Source organism: Dysidea avara, chromosome 9 (genome assembly GCF_963678975.1).
Source record: "Dysidea avara chromosome 9, odDysAvar1.4, whole genome shotgun sequence".
Taxonomy (NCBI): Eukaryota; Metazoa; Porifera; class Demospongiae; order Dictyoceratida; family Dysideidae; genus Dysidea; species Dysidea avara.
In genome coordinates, this window is record NC_089280.1 from 20121335 (window position 1) to 20135946 (window position 14612).

The 14612-nt window shown below is 36.4% G+C and overlaps 2 protein-coding genes across 3 annotated transcripts in view; both read left to right on the forward strand.

The window, feature by feature from the left end:
* LOC136265532 (beta-1,3-glucan-binding protein-like) lies at positions 1 to 1483 on the forward strand. Its single transcript, XM_066060404.1, is given in 1 exon segment — positions 1 to 1483. A coding segment is annotated over 1 exon segment (1194 nt). The 5' UTR covers positions 1 to 106; the 3' UTR covers positions 1301 to 1483.
* LOC136265524 (serine/threonine kinase-like domain-containing protein STKLD1) overlaps positions 1474 to 14612 on the forward strand; it is a 13544-nt gene continuing 405 nt past the window's right edge. The window contains exons 1-26 of one of the 2 annotated variants that reach the window (XM_066060394.1): positions 1474 to 1613; positions 1667 to 1753; positions 7811 to 7855; positions 7904 to 7978; positions 8545 to 8649; positions 8753 to 8876; positions 8938 to 8997; positions 9360 to 9408; positions 9474 to 9546; positions 9606 to 9686; positions 9738 to 9811; positions 9863 to 9942; positions 10000 to 10017; positions 10065 to 10106; positions 10157 to 10194; positions 10248 to 10290; positions 10339 to 10455; positions 10508 to 10569; positions 10622 to 10688; positions 11112 to 11240; positions 11567 to 11695; positions 12295 to 12368; positions 12423 to 12480; positions 13529 to 13601; positions 13653 to 13720; positions 14253 to 14332. In XM_066060394.1, the coding sequence (XP_065916466.1) occupies positions 1599 to 1613; positions 1667 to 1753; positions 7811 to 7855; positions 7904 to 7978; positions 8545 to 8649; positions 8753 to 8876; positions 8938 to 8997; positions 9360 to 9408; positions 9474 to 9546; positions 9606 to 9686; positions 9738 to 9811; positions 9863 to 9942; positions 10000 to 10017; positions 10065 to 10106; positions 10157 to 10194; positions 10248 to 10290; positions 10339 to 10455; positions 10508 to 10569; positions 10622 to 10688; positions 11112 to 11240; positions 11567 to 11695; positions 12295 to 12368; positions 12423 to 12480; positions 13529 to 13601; positions 13653 to 13720; positions 14253 to 14332 (1866 nt within the window). In that variant the 5' untranslated portion in view covers positions 1474 to 1598. Of the gene's footprint in view, positions 1614 to 1666; positions 1754 to 7810; positions 7856 to 7903; positions 7979 to 8308; positions 8447 to 8544; positions 8650 to 8752; positions 8877 to 8937; positions 8998 to 9359; positions 9409 to 9473; positions 9547 to 9605; positions 9687 to 9737; positions 9812 to 9862; positions 9943 to 9999; positions 10018 to 10064; positions 10107 to 10156; positions 10195 to 10247; positions 10291 to 10338; positions 10456 to 10507; positions 10570 to 10621; positions 10689 to 11111; positions 11241 to 11566; positions 11696 to 12294; positions 12369 to 12422; positions 12481 to 13528; positions 13602 to 13652; positions 13721 to 14252; positions 14333 to 14612 lie in introns of those variants that run through there. The other variant, XM_066060395.1, reaches the window with a different exon arrangement.

Sequence of the window (14612 nt, forward strand, 5' to 3'; positions counted from 1 at the left end):
CCCATAATCGAATGTGTTTGCACGTGAAATTAATTTGCTCCACCCTTTACTAGCAAGGTCAGCTGACTCTCCAGTGTCTGGGAAAGACAAGAGTTGCATTTCCAAGATGGCGAAGTATAGACTCCTTGAAGATCGCAGATTTGCAAGGTCGATTGTTATAGCAGGGATTAGTTCTGCCTCACTCCATCTAATTACAACTGCTTGTCTATTGTACGTGTGGTGGTATGTTGCGGACGTTTCTTCGGAGGTAGATGACCTTAAGGCCGACCACAGCTGTGCTCAAGCTGGCCGACCAACGCCAGGACCAAAGCTGATGTTTGATGATGAATTTGACACTTTCAACCTCACAATGTGGAAGCATGAGATCACATTAGGAGGAGGTGGAAATTGGGAATTCGAATATTATGATAATAACAGGTCCAATAGTTATGTAAAAGATGGAGTGCTTTATCTCAAGCCGACTTTCTTAGCAGATGACATTGGTGAAGCTAACTTACAGAACGGCTACATCATGGACATATGGGGCTCCGAGCCTGCAGCTCTTTGTACTGGTCCACAGTTTTATGGTTGTTTCAGGCAGAGCGGTGGAGGTGGAAACTATCTGAATCCAATACGATCTGCATGAATCCGTACTGCAGAATCCTTCAACTTCAAATATGGCAGAGTTGAAGTAAAAGCCAAACTTCCAAAGGGTGACTGGATATGGCCAGCAATATGGTTGTTGCCTACTATTAACCAATATGGCAACTGGCCAGCCAGTGGGGAAATTGATATTATGGAATCACGTGGAAACGATGCTAGTTATTCTTCTGGAGGAGTTGATACGTTTGGTAGCACGTTGCATTGGGGGCCGTTCTTCAGTGAAAACCAATATTTGAAAACTCATGCTACCAAGAAGGCTGCCAGTGGTGACTTTGCTCAAGATTTTCACACATTCGGACTCATTTGGAATGAAACGTACATCGGTACTTACTTGGATGATCCTGCAAACACTGTTCTGTCCGTCCCAATTACCGAATCCTTCTGGCAGCTTGGTGGCTGGACTAACAGTGCCTTCAATGACCCTTGGGTCAACGGTGGTATGAACGCTCCTTTTGATCAAGAATATTTCTTGATACTAAATGTAGCAGTCGGCGGTACAAATGGCTACTTCCCTGATGGGGTTGGTGGGAAGCCATGGAGTGATAAAGATGCCCATGCTGCCAACAATTTTTGGAATTCACGCTCACGATGGCAGTCAACTTGGAGTGGTGAGGACACTGCGATGAAAATTGACTCTGTAAAAGTTTGGTCAAAGTGAAGCATTTCAGCTAGATCAGCATAATGAGTGTGTCAAAACTATAGGTGCAGTTCTAGGAGTGTCATAGATCAGCATAATGAGTGTCAAAACTATAGGTGCACTTTTAGGAGTGTCATAGTGATGTACTAAACTTTCGACGTTACATTTTTGTAAGCGTGTACAGTAATTTAATTTAATTATCAAGCGCTAATAAAATTTAAAATAAATCGTGTCAAGTGGGCGTGTCAGGATGTTATTTGTATGATCAGTGCAAAAGTAACTCTCCCTACACTATAGGTTAACCGTAACCCGATCACTTATGGAAAATTTCAAGGTTCGTTTACTTTTTAATGCGCTAATTCGACTATGTGCCGCACCCTTCTATAGGTGTTGCAAAAACTCGGCCGTGGTTCGCAGGGCTCTGTTTTTTTGGTACAAGACAAGCGAGACGATGTGAAATACGTCCTTAAAAAGGTTCAAACATTGCATTCATTGTTATAGTTCGGTCGCCTCATTCATCTGAACGCACACTAAAGGCTCGGTCACAATAAAATATTTCAGTTACGCTAGCTGTCCATGTCATTGCATAAGCTTATTCACACACTAGTTACCTAAACACATAATATCTTCCATGTTTCAGTGATGCTGTAATACTAAAGTCATTTGCTTTGTTACTCAGAATATAAAGGTTAATGTACCTGCCCCACCCCACAAGCATTTCTAGTAGTGAAAACGTGTGTAGTATGGTACAAGTGTGGGTAGTACTACAGGTGTGAAGTTATCAATTCTAGTTGTGTATTTAGTAGAGAAGTGTGTTTGCAATTAAGAATAACAAATGATCTGATGGTATAACAGTTCATAACATGTAATGGGTTTGGTGCTGGTTGAATGTATGACCACTAGAAGGATATACTTTTTCCATTAGCACCCACATATCAAAACATTTGTCAACTTTTACCATACATTATAAAAATCCATAACATAAAATATATGCGGAAACAACACCATCTATTAAATACGGTGCCATAACTTCCGCATACTTTAATTTACGGAGATATGGTATGGCTCAGCAGAACCCTTGATCAATGGTGAATCGAGTGATATATAGGAGTTTGTGAAATTACGAAGAGAAAAGGCATGATAGAGCCTTGTATTGCCAAATTACGTATTCAGATGCGTAATAAAAAAAAAACAGCAGGAAACCCTGTTTTATCGTATGTTTTATAATGTAACTCGGTATAATAATTGGTTAGGCAGTTACTTCAGGTAGATTCTTAATCAGCAAGTGTTGACATGTAGAATGATACCAAGTTTAGCGAATTTGGTTGAGGGTAACATGTTGCTTTTTGGGGGTTTTCCTACCCGAGTAATTAAATTCTCCAATATAAATTGCATGGGGGCGCGTACTATGTTGTAATCAATAGTAAATAAATGTTACTATGGTAATGCTAGAACTTTACTTCGGGCGGAATTGTGTAGAGCAATTTAAGGGCTTGATTTTTTTTGTATAATGTCCTGTAGAGATTATGGATGCTAATGATTGCTTTTTTGCATTTTTTGTATTTAGTACAAAATGCATGTATTTACATAGGGCAAGAAATAATGGCTGTCAACAAGGTTTTTCAACTTACTGGTTTGACTAAGCTAAGACTACCAAAATGACATGGAGTTGATTTTTAGACATAATTCATAAGAACTAATAGTAAAATGTGATGTTATGTAAAATTTTATTTTGACCACTTCAGTTTACAATTCCCAATAGCAAGTTTTGACATGTTTTTACATTTTAGCTATGTATGTGATGCATGTCAATGAAGCATGCTGCTTGCATCATACCACAATTGGCCTCATGAAGTTGAGCCCTTAGCTGCCTGTTCAGGTTTCATTTTTACTACCATGTAGTGACCCACCTTCACTGATAATCTGATGAGTTGTGTACTTGAGTACATTATTGAAAAGTACCTTATGATAGGAATATTTGACAGAAGAAAAAGGTTGACGAATGTGATGAATTTAGATCTATAATTTCATCTGATTTTTATCAACATTAGATTTGTCAGGTGAGTCAACTTTTCCTTCCATCAAAATTTTCCTGTAGCTGTTGTATGGCATAGTGCAAACCTTACAGATACCTTATTGTCCCATTTGCAGAAATATTGCTTTTATGAAGCCAGACAATTTCACTAAGCTTTATAGCCACATAGCTAGTTGTCTACTAGAGAAAGCTACTCACAAGAAGCCACAGATGAAAAACATGACTTTAACACAGAGTGGCCTTATATACCGGCAGCTAATTTGTATAAACTGTATTTCCGCTAAATGACAACTGTTGAAATTCATGGTTTCTTTGAAGATACGTTAGGCTGTGTGCTGGTTTATCTAATAACTAAATAGTAATTAAATAGAATTAATTAAGGATTAGATGATAGGACTGAGGACATTCCGTCGCTATACATTAGATGGGATTCATTATCAATAGTTTACACTGCAGCATAAACTGCGGCTTGTATTCTGCATATGGTTAATGCAAATTATCATTGAATTGTACAGAGAAATGGTTGGAACAATTCAATGGAAACCCATAGCTACACTGTAAAAAATTAGTAGTGAATTGCTCTGACACAATACTCACTACTTTTGAGTAGTGACGTTCACTACTTTTTGTAGTGAACGTCACTACTTTTTGCAGTGAACGTCACTACTTGGTGGTCAATGTAGTGACGTTCACTACAAAATTAGTAATGAACGTCACTACACAAAAATAGTGAGTATTGTGGCAGACATTAGTAGTGACGTTCACTACATTTAGTAGTGACGTTCACTAGTTTGTTTTTACTGTGTATGTACATACAAGCATTCCTCCTGATAAGAAGTCTGAAAATGGCTGCTTTATGCTGAAATCATGCCAGTTGCTATAGGGATTCTAGACTCATTGATGATTGGATTATATAGGTACATGGCAATCATGTTATGTATCTATGCAGCATGTACATAGCCAAGTGGCTATTGTCCTGGTAATCGAAAGGTTCCAGGTTTGATGCCTGGTTATGCCAATTTGGTTTTGTTGTTGTTGTTGTTTCCTTGAGTAAGAAACTTTATTCACATTGCTTTATTCACGTTGTTGTTTTCTTTACCTGGTGTTTACTGGGAGAGCAAATGCCCAACTGTCCTTGTTTTGTTTAATGATCGGGTTGTTGTGGAACTTCGGGTTCTGCGACCTCTCTCAGTAATGTCTGGACAGTTCTCCTGTGGGTTACTAGCCCTGCCCCAGGAAGATTTTTTCCTGAAGTACCTGAGTGGTGCACAAGCATCCCAGTGCTGGTTTGCTGGGCAGCAGTAGCTGTATTTGCCTTGCTTTGCTTTGCTACTGCATGCACTTTATTTATACTAAATGTATTCATTTGTATATTTATTTGTATTTATTCATATCGGTGATGGTACAGCCATAACCAATACTTGTAGTCTCACTGCTGACTCAATATATAATGTAAACAATGAGGAGGGAGATCAACAGTAATGTTGTTACAGTGAAACCTGTATTAGTGCATGCATGGCTACTGGAGTACTGGTATATAAGTATGGGAGACCACCTCTAAAATACCATATGCAACTTAATTTCTTTAAGTGAAAAGTTTAATGTGCTAATTATAATCCATGCACCAGCCACCTGCTCAGCTTAATAATTTAGCTATAGACAAAGTTTCTAATCCTCTAAAGTGGCTATAATGATGCGAACTATTACATGAGCTCTGTGTACAGTCATTTTTGCATGTAGAATCTTTTCTTATGGAAATATACGTGAGCTCTCTGGTTATGGAGTTTTATGTCAAGAAGGTTTCAAGTCATTAAAAAAACATACAGAACATGCTACATATTGCTCATTTGAAGAAATGCACCTGTTACAGTTAGTTACGTGTTACTCCAGGTACTGCAGATGTTCTGACTGTTTGAACGTTTTGTATGCAAACTACATACATATTTGTGTATAACTCACATGGTATGTAGTATAATACGCAACGTTCACATGGGCAGAAAATGCACAATACCAAGTATTTTACTTGCAAAGCAGTAATTAGTAATGATCCTACATAGTAATTTAATTGTTGCATAATAAATCTGCCTGCTAATTATAAGCCATTTGTTCCCAGCCTATAATATTATAGCTACATGTCCAAGTGCAAGTGACTCGTGTACTGTACGCTACAATAACAAACTTTGTTGTTGTATATCTTGACTCCAAGTGTAGGTAGTCTTTATAGATCTTCCCTCTTTGTTCTTTTACTCTGTGCCTAGTAACACTGTCTCCAGTTGTAGTGTAGTCTAACCCAATTAAGGTACAGATGAACAACATGCTAAAGTAATAAGTGTTAATATCCTCTAGCTAATGTTACATTTTACATAATGGTACAATGTTATTCCCATGAAATTACCAAATGATGCATGTGGAAGCAGTAAAACACAACCTGCTGGCATTTCACAGGCTTTAATCACAGCTTGTAAATTTAGATCACTAACAGTTTCATTGGTTGTATTGGACCTACGTATTGGACCTTTGGACCTATTTATAGTAACATTTTATATGAAACATTAAACTTCCTGCTGATATCCATTCTACATTTTGTTGCACTGAATTTTAGTTTATGATCTATATAGGCTATGGGAGCATTCACAGCTGCAGGTTTTCCTCACCATTCATTTGACTATATCCTGTAGTATGCTTATAGAGAATAAGAGAAGGAATTGTGCAATCATCAAGCAAACTGAGGTTATAGTGAAAACAACAGATTAAAATGTACTGCTGAAGCATTTTAGCATGTCAGTACCCTTTTGTTGAGATGTATTATGAATTATATTTTTGTTTAGCAGTTCATGTCTAATCATATAAAATAAAGCTATTGCACCATGTTAAAAAAAAAAAATTAAAAGCCTGGTTATCTGGGGAGTTGGAATTAATTTCCACAGCCTTATCATAGTATTTTATAAGCATAGTTGGATTGTAAGCTTTAGTTTCCTACACTGGAGAGGAAGGACTGCACTGATTTATAGTGGAACCTTTTTTCAGCATAAAATACATTATAAGATGATCCCAAAAGATCCACCTCCATGTGTATATGCAGGTTTAAGGAGAAGGCATGGCATTGTATTGCATCATTTTTGCATAACACAATCCGGATTTGTGTAGGACAAAAAAGATGGGTAAAATCAATGCAGGCAAACATTTTTTCAAAATATTTTTGCTCACTGTATTACTGCAACAAAACCTTGTAGTTGTACTTTATCAACTCTCGGGCTTTGCTGAAAAAGAATAACAGGGTAACTCCTCCCAAAACTTACTTTTAGCATCCACACAAGGTGTATTTTTATGACCGCTCCTCTTTGTTCAACACATCTATACATTGTCGTCTCCTAGACTGTATTGTATTATTTCTTACAGGAAGAACTGTAATTGTGACAACTCAGTCTGTGCTTCTGTGTTGGTAGCCTCTTTTCATGTACATTGTGTAACTGTAATACAATTTTATTAATGAAATGTGACGCTGTTGTCATTGTATAAACCAATTATGTACAATGTTAGGACTAAGGGATGCCTTATTAATTCTAAAGACATAGCTGAAAATTTATACGCCTTTCTGTCCATAGAAATTGTTACTCCAAATTTTTTTTGTTACAATTTTTTAACTCTTAAAAATACCGTTAAATACCGTAGAGTTTATTACCATAGTTCATAGAATTGATGTGGTAACTATTCAATTTTGACCACCAGTCGATGTTCAAAACCGATGTTGAAACCCTTATTTTCAAAATCAATCGTGGTACCACTCACTATTGAAGGTACGACATTTAGCCAAGTAAATACGGTAGTTGTATGAACCCAAGAAGTGACACATATATGTTTTGTGTATGTGCGTGTGCTATAAGTATCTGGTATGACTTCAAGTTAAAACTGTGGTGATATTTGACATTCAATTGTACATGAATACCCGTCAAGAGTCCATAATAGACAATACTTATAGATTATTTATAGGAAGCTTTTCTGTTAACACAATTATGCAATGAAAACAACTTGATGTTACACCTAAGACCACAGTTCACTCCAACATTGGCTACTGCCTGTCTGTCTCTGATGTGTCTTGCATTGTCTCTTCATGTGCTTGTCACATGGAATTTGTCTTACCAATAACTTCCCCTAGATTTGATAATCAATGTTATTGTTTACAAAAGTAATTGCTGCTTGTAAGTAAACATTGTGGTTTGGTAGCAACAGTTATGATAATACTCAGTCATGTTTTCCACTTCATTAATGAAGGCAATTGCATTAGTTGAAGTGGACAATCAAAAAAAGTGTAGTAATAATTGCATTCCTTGTTTAATGGGCTGATCAGTAATTAGTGTATCTTTCCAATCTAATTTTGTCATTCTTGTTGTATGTTTTATGTAATCTGTGTCGTCAATGTAATTATACAACTAACTTGTCATATGTTTTCTATCCATATTTGTAATTACATCCCATCTTATTAAATCACTTTGCAGGTCGAGTGCACAGATGAGACTCAAGCAAACAAAGCATTTAAAGAAGTAACTTTTGTGGACATTTTTTGTCTGTATGTATTTATTATGTGTTAGGCCAATGCGCTACAAACACTGCAGCATCCTTATGTTTGTGGGTATAAAGAGTTTTTTGTCAACTGGGATAGAGAGGTAAATATAACAAATGTAAATGTTTTTGCAGCATGTGCCCTCGCTTACACACAGATTTACCACACAGGAAATATTTATCAACTTAACAGATCAATACTCCAGACCAAACACCTAACAATACATTGAATTTTACGGTGTGGTCCCAATCGCATGTACAACACTTTCTAAATATAGAACAATGCTTGCTTTTACTGATTTAATGCTCATCTTACCTTGTTTGTTAGTGTTATGTCATTTTGCCTATTCGATATCACACCTGGCATGCACCACTTGTAGGGTATCGTGTGAATACCCGATAGTATGGCTCCATATATGTTCATCATTGTGTAGATTACCAGCTTTGATGTACACGGTAGTCACACGCCTGGTAAATGACATCATGAAGTGCACAACAACCGTGCAAACAAGATATTATTTCACTTGGCATGCAAAGAAGCTTACACAATCTTTCATTTCTCCGTGGCAATGGTATTACCTTGTAACTATGTACATACCAATACGTTTGTGTTGGTGGCAAAAACATGTTGACATGAATATTGTTATTAAATTTTGGTTCTTGTCTATAGGAATCTGCCATGTATGTGTGCATTATAATGGAGTATTACAAGCTGGGAGATATGGACCGTGTTTTAAAACAGAAACGTCGATCTAAAGAACATATTGAAGAGTTGGTAAGATGGGTAGTGATGTAATAGAGTTTGACCAGGAAGTTGATGTTTGCAAACTCAGCATTAATTATGCTGACTCAATGAGCATATTGTTTACTTTTTATAGCTATTAAAGAAATGGCTCGGACAAATGGTGGAAGCATTGTGCTTTGTACATGACCGAAAAGTGATTCATAGAGACTTGAAGCCTAGCAACATCTTCATGAAAGATGATCTCTCCATTTCGATAGGTTAAAAATATAAGTAAAAACACTAGATTGGTTTTCATCATTTGGATTGCAACCATTTTAGGTGATTTTGGAGTTGCAACAGTTATGGGAGATATAAGAACTATGACACGAACTGCAGTTGGTAAGAATGGCAATATATTCCATTGCCAGTTGCTAAGGCACTAGTGTTTACACTGTGACTGTTGCTTGGGTACTATCTTGAATTGATACTGTTTCTGGTGTCAAACAATGGATTGAATCACTAAAACCAACTCTGATATTGATTCTGTCTGTGCCTAACTCATAGGAGTACAATATCTCAACCTATCATGTGTCACTGTTTCATAATAATCTGAAAAAATGAAGTCCAGGCATTAACTACACAAATATGAGGGTTAAATTACACATTTTATTATTTGTACCCAATTCAGTGCTGTGGTTTAAAGTTTATCTTATTCATTTCACATGTGTGAAGTTCATGTTAAAGATACAATTGTTACACAGGAACAATGAACTGGATGGCGCCTGAAATACTGGAAGCCACCTCACCACAGTATCCCTATAAATCATTACAGTATTTTGTTTTGATTTTTGTTTCCTTGACAATGTGTGTACCAGGTATGATGAGAGATCTGATGTTTGGTCTTTGGGCTGCATCATCTTAGAAATGGCAACGTGTGGCTTTATGGATGTAGGTGACAACTACATTCCAAGATAAATAACTTTGTTTACTTTACAACTCTCACATAGCAAGCTGAAATGTCAACCATCCTGTTTCAGCTAAAGGGTTCCCCTCAAATAGTAGAAGATGTCCTTGAAAATGTCTCCAAGGTAATTGTGTGTAGCTGTATTAGTAGCTAATTAGATGTACAAATTTTACAGCATTACTCTGCTGACTTGTGTCAACTAATTCGAGTGATGCTACGAAGGGCTTTTCATCAGCGGCCAACTTGCAAGTATTGTTGACTTAATTTACCATGTAAATATCTAATACCACATTCATATAGGGATCTATTGCTTTATCCTTATGTTCAAGAATGTCTTGGGCTAACTAATTCCCCATTGTTTAAAGGAGCTAAAGATTCTGGTGAGAGCTAATTAACACAATAAAAATGACACTAATAACGTGTAATTACTTTATTAGGTGAAAAGTCTAATGCAGGTAAGTTATGAGCTATCTACAAGAATATACATTACCATTTTGTATAGCTAAACCACTACCAACTGCTGAAGGAGTTTCTGGTGTTTTAAGTATGTGTCAGATGTGAAAGTATTTTGTACTAATTAAACTTTGCTAATAGAATACATGAAGCAAAATATCAGCGTACACGAATGCCAGGTACAACTATTGCACTTAACACTTTCTAGAAGTGTAGAGTTTATTTCTTATAGACACAATCGTTACAATACTTTGTTGAACAAACTAAAAACCATGGTAAATACTTCCTAGATAGTATTGTGTGTAAGAGATTTATGTACGTAGACCAAGCATTAAAAGATGATGTTAAGAAAGCTGTGATGGATACGATGAAAGTACATATGACTTCTGTAGAGATACAGACTCTGGCTTGTCATGTTCTAGGCAATGCTGCCGTAATAGGTAACCAGACGTGTGTTACTTTGATGTGGTGTTTCAGTCTATGCTACTACAGCTTCTGAGGGAGATATTTTATTTTCTAAACAGTTTATCTCACCAGTGTGTTTAGCCATGCGAGTAAGTCAATTATATTGTAAATGGAAAGAAATCTATCGATGACTGTTGTTAGTCACACGCTGGTTCTCCAGAATTACAATGTGCGGCAACTGCTTTTCTGATGACTCTGTCTTCTGATGGTACGTTAAAATGGTTTCTGTATTTAAAGTACAGATGTTCGTAATGCTTTATTGGGGTTAGTTATGTAATATATTGTAACTGTAAACAGGGAGTGTCATGCTGGGAATACTTTGTGCATGAGAAATCTGTACTTCCGCATACCGTATCTTTCATGAAAGATGATCAAGTTTCTAAAACTTAATTATGCAATTCAGCTATATGGAAATATTTCAGATACACAGACAGACATGTGTTAGTTTGTTGTGCTTTGTTGTTAATTCTGCTAACAGTCTAACCTTGAAACAATTCCTTATTCAATTTGACATGTGCTATTTTGTTAATGGAGTCTGGAATTTGCTACAACATTTGTTCTGTTTGTCAAGCAATCTTTTGTTCCTCCAACTTTAACACAAATGTGTGATAAGACAATTTTCAATTTATAGAAGAAGCAGCTGAAGTGATCGGTGCTGAAGGAGGAATACAAGACATCCTTGCAGCAATGAGAACTTTTCCAAAAGAACTAGAACTGGTTTCAAACTGTTGTATTGCTCTATGGAGTCTGTCAGTTGTAGGTAATATGTGCATACATCAGTTACGTAAAATGATGTTCTCTTACTTCTCAATATTATTTCATTCTCATGTAGAAATTTGTACACAGGTGACCATACCATGGTTGATTACGTGGCTATGATGATTGTAGTTATATAGTCAGATTGTTAACATTTTAGTGTAGCTCGAATGTCGGAATTTGTAACTTAATGCTTCTCAGATATCTGTTATCATCTTATTTGTGTGTACTTTATGATTTCCATGTATTTAACATACCAGTATATACACTTGCTATGTGTTTATGGAACGTGTTTTTGTACATTGGTTGAATTCTTTGTTTGTTTTGTAGAGAAAAACACTCAGATTATTACTGAAGAAAGAGGCTTGCAAGACATTTTAATTGCTTTGGATAATCATGGGCAGTGTAAAGACTTATGTGAAGCAGCTTGCTCAGCACTCTGGTCACTTTCAATGGAAGGTATCATAAGCCTTAGGCGTATATATATATATATATGTGTGTGTGTGTGTGTGTGTGTGTGTGTGTGTGTGTGTGTGTGTGTGTGTGTGTGTGTGTGTGTGTGTGTTCATCTTAAGTCTTAGACCAGCAGTATTTTACATTATAATGTGGCTAGCTAAAATGCACTATATGAATTCATTTAGATAATGGTGTGAAGATACTTGAGCCTGTGAAGGTACAGGGAGGTTAATGGATAAATTAGATTCATTAAGAGTTAACAATGTAACTAATGGTTGAAGAATGTGAAACCTTACACCTTCCTACATTTGAGTCATTATATGGGCTTCATTTTCTTTTACAATTATGATTGCTGCAAAGTTTTAAATTTATTTAGATTTGACCAAAAGTATGTATGCTAATGGATTGTGGTGTAATTGAGACACTGTTAGTATTACAACGTTGTGTTTTGGAGTGTGCTGGCAATTAATTGCGGTGTGTCGGTCAACCCTAAATCCCACTGGAAATAATGTAGGAAGCATGTTACTCCTTTAAGACTTAAGCAGAATTATAGCTCACTCCTCTCCTTCCTACTAAAATGAATATCGAATAATCATTTACAGACCAGAACATAAATTATATGGCCGATGGAAATGCCGCTGAGTTAGTGCTGCAATCACTGAAAACACATATTATGGTAAAGGGAAAATTTTCAGTGGTAACAAATGATGTTATTTTATTCTCTTTACAGGAAGTAGGAGTAGTAAAGTATGCCTTTGCTGCATTGTCCTCAATGGCTGAATCTGAAGGTAAATTGAATTATATGTAGTCTGGTGGTTTGTATGTATTCATAGTAACATTATGTCATTTAGGTGTAAGAGGTCTTTTGTTACTATGGGTGAGGGTAAATGCCTTTGATGTACACACACGTGCCTTTAGTGACACCACTCTACATTTACGCATGCAATAATGGGCTATTGTTTTAACCTTTTGCTTTGTAAAGATCAGGGTTTATAGAATCCATAAACATGGCTGTCTGAAACAGCAGCTAACCAAGCTACATGAACACAATGGTGTAACATTGTTACGCACTTGGTTAACAAACTGTGTATATTTCGTGGATTTAATACTGGCAAAAAATGGTAGTATTGTGAATAAGTCTTTTTTATTATTTACAATGCCCACCATGGACCTAGCTACCTACGGTCAGGCACTCTATTTATCTGCTAGAAAGCTGCAAATTTTGTACAATGACATAATTTTATGTGCCTGGCAGCCTATTCATACAGGAAGCTCAAAGGATGTTTTTTGAGCTTCACCAAACCCAAGTGGTTTTTACCCGGCTAGGGTGTAGTCTTGAGTGGATGGTTTATCTAGCCACTAATCTGTTAAATGGCTTGAGTTGGAATTTAGGAGTGTGCCCATTGTGTAAGCCAGGGTAGTGCTACAATAACACAGTTAATTGGTTAGCTGATAGCTATCTTTGTCCCTCATCACGTAATGCAGAAATACATGATAATCTGTCTCCACTCTGTGTGTGTGTGAGTTTGGTGATTTTTATAATGGAGGTGTAATTTTATCCGAAAACATCACTTTTCAAAAAAGTCTATTGCTTCGCTGGTAATTATAGTAATCACATATGATGGACTACACGGTGATCTGTCTCCATCATGCTAGTCCATTTGGTGATTACTGCAATACCTTGAAACAGAGGAGTAATCTTATACCAAAACATTGTGCAATCACTTTATACACCTAATTGATTTATGCGACACTAGTAGTAATTTAATAATTATAAGATGTCTCTACTTGCAACAAAGTGAACAGACTGTGTTCTTTGTACTGTTTCAATTATAGAAATTCTTGCCTTCCAAATTGCCAACACTGACTCTGGTTTGCAGGGCATACCGATTATTATGGAGGCGCTTAAGTGAGTTGTAACAATAATATTTGCTTTGTGGTCAAACTGCTACATTCACAGAAAACACCCAGATAATTCAGAGCTGGTAGAAAACGCTGCAACATTGCTAATGGAATTAGCGAACTACCGTAAGTCTATAATGCATGCATTAAGAAAGCCATTTAATTTTGTAAATAAGATTAGCAGCTTCATATTACCAATTAACAATGGCAAATAGAGGTTAAGAATTTTAGGCGGAGCAGACTGTATATACTTAGCTTGTGTAACTGTTCTTTCATTGTAAGTTTCTGATTACAAAGTGTTGGGCTTCCGGACAGCTGCACTGAAGTCCTTTAAAGAGATAATTACCCTTTATTTATGTGACCATGTCTATGAAAACCAGAGTTGTAGCCAATTGCCTACATTTTATAAGTTGTAATTTTACTTCTGTACAATATATTAATAGGAGATTTGGTGATGTTAAGGCCACCACCTATCACTATATTCCTGTGAAATCTCAAGATGATTAGTCAATTACATATCAAGTTATGAGTTGAAAACTTGGAAATTGTATAATACTTAAGACTGCATAACCGAGATTGCTTCAATACATACTCTATGAATTCATTATCACACTGTACATAAACGCTCACTGTTGAATACTGGATTATTCCACTGTAGCTGACATCTGTGCTGAGCTGTTATCCCAGAAGGTAGTTGAGACAATGACAAACCTTAAAGTGCAGCATATTTCCAATGAGGTAAGGTTGACTTGCTGATTCCATCATAGTTAGTAATGTACAGTTACACTACAATATCTTATTACGAAATGCCACCACGTTCTATAGTAGTTGGTTTTCCATATGAGAATGCAGTACGTATAGCCGCCAAGTACATCTATAAGGCCTGGACTATTAAAAGTTAATGGGTTGAACAATGTTGTTATGATTGCGGCACATTAAAATTCATATTTCAGCTTTGCCACTATAGGTTATCTCATTAAATGCACGATTAAGCTATGGTTGTGATAGTTCGATTAAT